General features: G+C 39.4%; 1 protein-coding gene across 6 annotated transcripts in view; it reads left to right on the top strand.

Moving 5' to 3' along the window:
- LOC145494487 (epithelial sodium channel subunit alpha-like) overlaps positions 1-8,286 on the top strand; it is a 23,829-nt gene extending 15,543 nt beyond the window's left edge. For all 6 annotated transcript variants that reach the window (XM_081473957.1, XM_081473974.1, XM_081473999.1 and 3 more), the window contains 10 exons: positions 243-679; positions 1,153-1,283; positions 1,792-1,955; positions 2,571-2,681; positions 3,182-3,284; positions 3,828-3,906; positions 4,488-4,542; positions 5,632-5,708; positions 5,884-5,959; positions 6,790-8,286. In XM_081473957.1, coding sequence (XP_081330083.1) covers positions 243-679; positions 1,153-1,283; positions 1,792-1,955; positions 2,571-2,681; positions 3,182-3,284; positions 3,828-3,906; positions 4,488-4,542; positions 5,632-5,708; positions 5,884-5,959; positions 6,790-6,957 — 1,401 coding nt within the window. In that variant the 3' untranslated portion in view covers positions 6,958-8,286. The remainder of the gene's footprint in view (positions 1-242; positions 680-1,152; positions 1,284-1,791; positions 1,956-2,570; positions 2,682-3,181; positions 3,285-3,827; positions 3,907-4,487; positions 4,543-5,631; positions 5,709-5,883; positions 5,960-6,789) is intronic.
- Positions 8,287-8,363: the final 77 nt, after the last annotated feature.

The following is an 8,363-nucleotide window of genomic DNA, read 5'->3' as shown; positions in this document are numbered from 1 at the left end:
CATATTGCCGTGTATGTTTTGCAGAGACCCAACACCTTCCACACAACGATTATCAGAGGGGAAAGGGTGGGAGAGGCTGGGGGGAGGAGGCAGGGGCAAAATCATTTCACCTAGAGTAGAGTGATGTTGTGAGTCTTTAAAATCATTGTCTGAGATTGTGGCATCGATTCTAGAACAAAATAAGCTGAACTGGTTGACTAGTGTCTCGTTAAGCTACTTTTTCTCTTTTTTCTTTCTTATAGACCGTCAAATTTCCCGCTGTGACAATTTGTAACCTGAACATCATAAGGAGGTCCTTCATCAGTAGATTTCCTGAAGCTAAAGCCATCATGAGTCAGTTTAACAGTTTCATAGAAAGAAAAGACGAAGGACCAGGAGGGGGAGGGGGCGGCCCAGGAGGTCCACAACCCAATTCCTCAGGCACAAACAATGCTCCAGATTCATTTGGTCCACCCGATAAACGAAAAGAGGCCATGAAGAAATCTTTAAAGATAGACTCCTCAGGTGCTGAAGAGTCATCGAGTTTAAATAACGTAACGGTTGACGAACAGGCGTACGCTCAAGATCTGATTTTAAGCATGTTAGCCAAGCATAACGAAAGCGAATTAGAGAGAGGAGGACATAAATTTCATGAGCTGGTGTTCCGCTGTAACTGGAAAGATTTTTCTTGTAAACATGGGTAAGTATGCGTCTTCAAAATTATATTGATTACTCTATAATATTCAACGTATAAAAAGATGGGTGTGGTCAGAACACAGCAAAGTGTCCGCAACTATCCCATAGTCTTAAACTTTATACTGATGTATCAGCAAATTCTCAAATGTATGTTTGGGCTTGGTGACCCATCAGCTCAGCGCTTTTCTCTGGTTCCCGTAGTGCAAAGTGACCAGATGTGTGTTTTCCCCTGGGTTAATTAGCCCACCGCATTTAGTTTGTCGGTACTCATTTAATTATCCGGGTGAAGACGGAACTGTGGGAGGAAAGTGCCTTGCCTAAGAATTCAACACAGTGGCTCCACTTTTTAGTAGCGCTCAAACCCAAAACACTCGATACTGATTAGGAGTTTAGTGCCAGCGTGGCATCCGCAAGCAGTCAAAACTTGTAGCCCAGTTATGACGTATTGCGTGCCTGTATTTTATCTCATGGATGTAGTGATTTTATGAAGTACTGGAAACGTACGTGGAATTGGAGATACGGAAATTGCTACACATTTAATTCTGGAGCAACAGGCGAAGGGAAAAAGATACCTATTTTGACTAGCACAAAGCCCGGCCCAAACTATGGTAAGATATGGTATGAAAATTAATCGAATTAAATATTACTCAAAGTCGTTTTATAATAATGTAACCCTGAGACTACGTAAACGTTTGCCTGTTTGTTTTTTGTTTGGTTGTGTGTGTTTATTTGTCTGTTTTGTTTGGTATGGTTACTTCATATGGCCGGAAATTTGTTTTTCTTCCCGGTTGATCAAGGACCTCTTGAAATCAAAATTAGGTTGTGATTCAACAATAGCCGCTTCTAAAGATACTAAAAAAGGCTATTCGCCTTGTGCTTTGGTCTCCCCTGGAAGTTGACAGGGGAGTTATTTGCAAATCAAACTTGATGAAGTGCGAATGAACTTAAGGAGGACATTTATGACTCCTGATCAACTTGAATCAAACAGGTCAATAATGACATATCATTGAGTGAAATTCACATTGACTCACAAAAACAGACAAAAAATATCTCAGTGAATGCTTAAAAGCTAGGCTTTTACTAATATTTAGATCGTGACATTCTCTTTCTCCTCAGGTCTGACGTTAGATTTATTTGTGAATCAAGAGGAGTACATTCCCAGTCTGAGCCAGGAGGCCGGCGTTCGTGTTTTACTCACTGCTGAACGAAGTATTCCTTTCCCTGTCGACGAGGGCTTCACTGTCTCTCCAGGATTTGCAACGTCTATTGGTTTGCGAAAGGTTTGAGTAATAAACATATTTTGTGACTGGTTTTATTTCAGTAACAATATTAAAGACGCCAAAGCAAGAAATCACCTTTTTGTTAAACAAGGCAGGCATTTGAGAACATGAAAGAAATTAAACATGAAGGATGATCGGCAATAGCCCTTCGGGGAGGGGGGATGGGGGACTCCCATATAAAAAGGCTAGGGTGTCTTGTCGCAAATTTTGAAAACAACCAGCTAAGAGATACCAAGATTCTGTTTTGTGTGCGCGGCTTGAAATGTTTTTCACTCCTAAGAGGTACGTAACCCCTTAAAGGTTCGACGAGCACCTTCGTACTCTTTACATGGGAATCTCCCCGGGCAATAGCCTGGGAAGAGCCCAAAGAGGAAATAGAGCAATGATAAGTGTTTTCTTCACTCCTCCGGTGCTCTCGTTATTTTTGGCAGACGCAAACAGACAGAAGTCTGCAATGACTAATTAACAAAACCAAGAGAGTTCATCTTCTCTTGTTAAAGCATAGTCGTGCTCTGCCGAATCTTGCAAACACTCAATCAACCTAGCATTTTATTTGTGCAGCAAACTCCTAAACGTACTCAACTTTGGTAAACCTGCTGCTATCTTTTTCCACAGTTGAAAATTGTCCGCGTGGATCCTTTTAACAACGGAAGTTGTCATAAAAATGACGATTTAGAGGAATTTTCCGTTTACAGACATTTCAAAGGCTCAAAGTATTCCGTGCAGGTTTGCCATCTTTTTATTCCATTTGTTTTTGTTCGATTTTGTAAAGAAAGTTATCTAGATCATAGAAACTCCCAGACATGTAATGCGTTTATGTAGGCTCCTTATAATCTTTTCAAAGTAGAGTTCATCATGATCGGTAGTTTATTCTAGAATCAAGCTTGGGGCAATTTCTCACATTCATTTTGTCGTAAGATAACTCGTAGTGTAAGCACTTTATCCAGTATGTTTTGAGAATCAATGGTCACATGGATAAGAATCAATGGTCACATGGATGACTAGTATATCGTTAAGAAATATAGACCTCACGACCCCAATAGCTTTTTAGCTTTTATTTTTAATCATGTGTAAAAAAGTTACTGACTTACCCACCTAATTACTTACAGTAAGAACATCTGTGACACATTCGTGCCAATTTTTAAACAGATCTCCGTATATATCGTATAAATCACTCATGACGTCAGTGCTCTGGCGACAATGTAGGTTTTTATTTCTCTGTTCAGGGCTGTATGTACTCTTGTCTCGCTCGTGCACAAGAAAAGGAGTGTAATTGCACCGAAGGAAAATTCCGGACTGTATCAGGAATCTGTTCCGAAATTTCTGATGGTAACGCAATGTTTGTCTTTAGATTTACAATGGACCCTAAAAGCAGAGATGGGAACAGGGATGTCGCGTTGGTGAGAGTACTCGCCTCCCACCAATGTGGCCTGGGTTCGATTCCGGCCCCCTGCCATATGTGGGTTGAGTTTGTTGTTGGTTCTCGCCTTGCTCACAGGGTTTTTCTCCGGTTCTGGTTTTCCTCCCTCCACAAAAACCCTGGACAAAATTCAACAAAAGTCATCTCCAAATTGCAATTCCACCAGGATAGAGGACCTGCATGGAAACCATCTAGGGCTTATTTGGCTTCCTCTCTAAATATTGTAAATTTGTAACTTAACTTATCAATTTATGTGTCGTGGTCTCGCTTTGCCTTGAGTAAGCTTATCGTTTCTTTTGATTTTTCACATTGGGTTTATTCTGTATAATGTTGAAATTTTGTTCTTAGATATCTGAGGGAATATTATTTTAAATATTTACCTATTGCAATATTATTTAAGATCTATAATTTTGACTAATGCGAACTCTATTTTTTTATATTTTGTTCATCAGTGGAATGCATTCAAAATCTCCAGAAACAATATGATAACGATCAACTTGGTTGTTCATCAAAATGCCCTCAGCCTTGCAAGTATGTCTTTTTTTATTCATCTTTTGTTATTTATCTTTATTCAAACACGGAATATCATCAGTTGCGAACTTTTAGAAAAATATAAAAATATATAACGTACAAAAATCAACTGATTTACTCGAAAGAAGTGTGCGATCCCAAAGAGGAAAAGTGGGCTTCGATCCCTTTTTTTTAAAAACCCCCGCCAGACATCTTGAGGCAGAGAGTTCCATTAGCATCCATTAAGTGGCGCCATTACAGGAGAAGCTGCACTTTAAGTATTATGTTCCAGGCTTAGGTAGTATACGGTTGTTAATCGAGTTTCTTAAACCACATTGAGATAATTTGTATTGTATTTACCAAACATATTGCAGAGATCACTAGAGGAGGCTTTGCAATGGCTTTGTGCTTTTTTCGGTTTAATAACAAAAATTATAAGATCTGCTTTTCCCACCCAAGTGCGTTCAGAAAAGGAGAACTCGTTATAAGTAATTAACTAATTCCTTTTTGAATTCGTAATTTGTGTGCTGCAGTTGATGTTGTCTTCCTAAATGTTCTATCTATTAATAATCTACTTATTCATAACATGATTTTTCTAACAGTCAAATTAGCTACAGGACGGCTATGTCCAGTTCAGCTTGGTCCCTTAGTTACGAGGTAAGATCTTATCTTTCTTTCAGTGCAGTAAAAACCCTGTGCTGTTGCGACCACCAAAAAAAACAAAAACAAAAACCGTCACTCAAATTTTTTTGTTTTTGCTAGCAATCACAGACTATGGATATTTCCTTAGGTCAAAAGAGAGTCTTTTCAATACGGGGCTCTACCGTAGCCACAGTTTACAAAAAAAGTTTCCCATTTCTTCCATATCATTGCTTTGTCTTTGGAAAAATGTTTTGCTTGGTAGTTTAAACCCCAAATTATGAAGAGGCCGCGAGCCTTTCATAGCATCACAAGACAATAACCAGAGCAGTACATGAAGCACTATTACACTGCCTTATCATGGTCTTAACTGATCTTAATTGAGCGCAAGAGATTATCAAGCAACGAAGCAGAAGTCTGATCACCGCGACAATCCCACCGTCCTAGGTTTTGCATGGGTACGAGTTTCAGATGCCCGTACTCAAATCGAGAATGCGATCGGTATAAAGATGGTAAGGATTCCAAGACTGGCGGATTGAGAAGAAGTCAAAGAGAAAGAGAGAAAGAGGCGTGAACACTTAACTTTAGTGACCACCAAGTAGATCTTACATCATCTAGTAATATACGCATAAATAGTGGAGGGGCTTCAAGGAGCTTAAAGGATTCCTGGCTGATATATATAATAAAGACATTATCATTATCATTATCATTATCATTGTCATTGTCATTGTCATTGTCATTGCCATTGCCATTGCCATTGCCATTGCCATTGTCATGTCATTGCCATTGTCACTGTCACAGTATGTCATTGTCATTGTCATTGTCATTGCCATTGCCATTGTCATTGTCATTGCCATTGCCATTGCCATTGTCATGTCATTGCCATTGTCACTGTCACAGTATGTCATTGTCATTGTCATTGTCACTGTCATTGTCCCTGTCCCTGTCCCTGCCGTTGCCGTTGCCGTTGCCGCTGCCGCTTCCGCTGCCGTTGTCGTTGTCGTTGCCATTGTCATTGTCATTGTCGCTGTCATTGTAATTATGACGATGATGATGGTGATGATGATGATGATGATGATGATTATATCCCTTCAATTTACTCTACAGAAACAGTTACAGGCAATCATGCTCAGACAAGGCGATAGTAAATTTGACGATATGGGAAAGGACAAGGACTCGTTAAGGTGAGTATTCTCCACTATAAAGCGCATGTACAATGACAACATCATTAGCATAGATCTGCAAAACACATTCTGCGTATCTGTGCAGCAAATGAATCCTTTCAGCTAAGTATTTTTTCAACAAATGCATGCACATGTTCTCATCATAATCATCATCTCATTTGTTGATGTTTTGTAGGCAAAATTTTCTACGAATAAATATCTATTTTGAGGAGCTGAACATGGAAAAAATTACGTACTCGGAATATTACGCAGTAAGTATAAGCGTCAGTGAAAATATATATAGTATATTTACATGCGTTAACCAAACGGAATGGGTGCAAAAAATTATTTATTAATATGGAATAAGATAGTGTTTTATGTTCCCTTAGCAAATAATGCACGCTTGAGGTGTTGAAAAACTGCTAATTGATGCACGGGCGAATGTGAGTCCAGTTCAGTTTTTCAGTTTTTTCTAGACTTCAAAAGTGCGTTGTTTTCTTAGAAATCATAGGAACACCATCTTCTATTTGATTAAGAATATAGCGTAACAAGAGACGGTGATCTACTCTTTGATCATCGTCTCTCAGTTGATAATGAAAAAGCGAAAATGTTTACATCTGAGAAGGGGCAGTGACTGCGCTGGAAGCACAACATCCGGGAGATATGTGGGGGCATAAGTGCTCTATGATTACCAGCCGTGCATCAATAAAAAAAGGCGTGCTCGGTTCCAATAACGGGTATACAACAGTTATATTCTTATGCAACACAAAGGGAGGGAAAACAACTGAACCAACTGCCTAGACACTTCAGACGTTGAGTCTTCAGAGAACTGACATTTCGGCGAATATCAATCCATGGATAGTGTGCCAACAGTGTAGATATCTGAAAAATCACTTTTACCAGTTATGATTTTCTGGTGATACATAACGCGGAAGTACTTAGTGACAACTTCTCCTTTGACAACTTTGTGCAACCCTAAACTTTACAATAAATCGTTTTCGGGTTAATTACCAAATATGTTCAGTTCTAAGTTCCCACTGGTTGTTTTCCTTAAGTTGTCCATAATCTCAGTAAATGACGATGATCTCTCTGCTCCCTATAGTTTGAGAATCTCATGAGCGACATTGGTGGACAGCTGGGTCTTTGGATAGGCGTGTCCGTTATCACAGTAGCAGAGGTGTTGAAACTACTCCTGGACATTTTCAAAGTGCTGTTCCAAAAGTTATATTTCACTGACGTCAAAGAAATTAAAGACATAAACATGTCATAGCACATGATGCAGCCGATCATTGAAAGAAGCACCGCACGAACATGTAGCCATCTTTACGTAGAAAGATCGATTGTGCTTCACCTAGTCTAACACATAGGAACTACGAAAGGCACGGGAATCGAATCAAGGTCCAAATTGCAAATTCGGTAGATGCTTGAGAATATTACTTTTAAATAACACATTTGTTAGGTTCTTGGTTGATTGTCAAATAACAACGGAATCTTGGAAGTCAGGTCCGGCAGTGTAGCAAAGGTGTTAGGCCCTCTGTACATAAATAAAGAAGCATCTTGTGCGCAAATACAACCTACAGTTTTTTTTTTTGTCAAAAGGGAGCTAAACTCACGACTAAGTGCCTTTGCTCGCACATGAAATGCACTAAGGACTTGAAGGGAGAGCGAACTGTAATTTGAATGTCTTTATCGATACTAGCAACGAACGATTACTAGATTTAAAGAAAGTCTTTCAGACTTCTTCAGCTTTAGATCAGAACCTTGTATGCCTCAGCGCATATTGTGTACTAATGTTTCAAAATGGCCACACCAATACTTTAGGTTTTCGTCGATGTAAATATGTCTTTTGACTTCTGGCTTTTTGAAGGCATGCTCTTGATAGTGGCAAACTCGTGCACACCAAAGATAATTATACTGTTAGTTTTCTGTTAGAAAAAAATCAAGTTACAAGAAAATTATTTAAAATGTATTATCTGTAAGATAATTAAACGGTTAGATTATAATTTCCAGTTGTGTAATTTATAACATATCTCATGCTAGTGCTAGGTCAAATGAGATCATCATCAGTCATCATCATCATCATCGTCATCATCGTCATCATCATCATCATCATCATCATCATCATCGTCATCATGTTTACTTTCAGAGATATCCAGATTCTGAAGACCAAGCCATACTGAGTGTGCCATTACTTACTTGCTTGTAATATAACAAAGGGAAAAAATGAATTTAAAAATTCTGTGTCTTCAGTTGATCTTCAGCTCTTTTCGCATTTTCAGATTTGCTCACGAGAATTTGTGAGTGCGGCGTCCACGTCTCGTCCCAATCATTCCCTTCTTGTTTGAAAAATATCGCCTCACGCTCGCCGCCTCATTTCGAGAGATGATCCAACAGTCTAAAAAGTGCCCTGTTTCTAAACCATCATAGTCTGCCAGCAGGCTCACGTTTGCGGATTGAGCGCGAGCATTGAGCGTGCGTGGCAAGGACGCGCACGTGAGTGGCGAAGCCGTGATTGTCACAGCGAGCGGAGCCTGCTCGCAGGCTAAAACCACCAGAATTCAGTAATTTTTCCCTTTACAACGCGTGTTCTAATTGGTTAAAAAAATCTCGTAATTTACAAGTGTAGAAAACACTTGTCCCTACCATGTATGGCTCATGCTTCTGAGATCATGCTCA

The sequence above is a fragment of the Orbicella franksi genome, chromosome 1, assembly GCF_964199315.1.
Source record: "Orbicella franksi chromosome 1, jaOrbFran1.1, whole genome shotgun sequence".
Lineage (NCBI taxonomy): Eukaryota > Metazoa > Cnidaria > Anthozoa > Scleractinia > Merulinidae > Orbicella > Orbicella franksi.
This window is presented reverse-complemented; position numbering and strand designations above follow the sequence as displayed.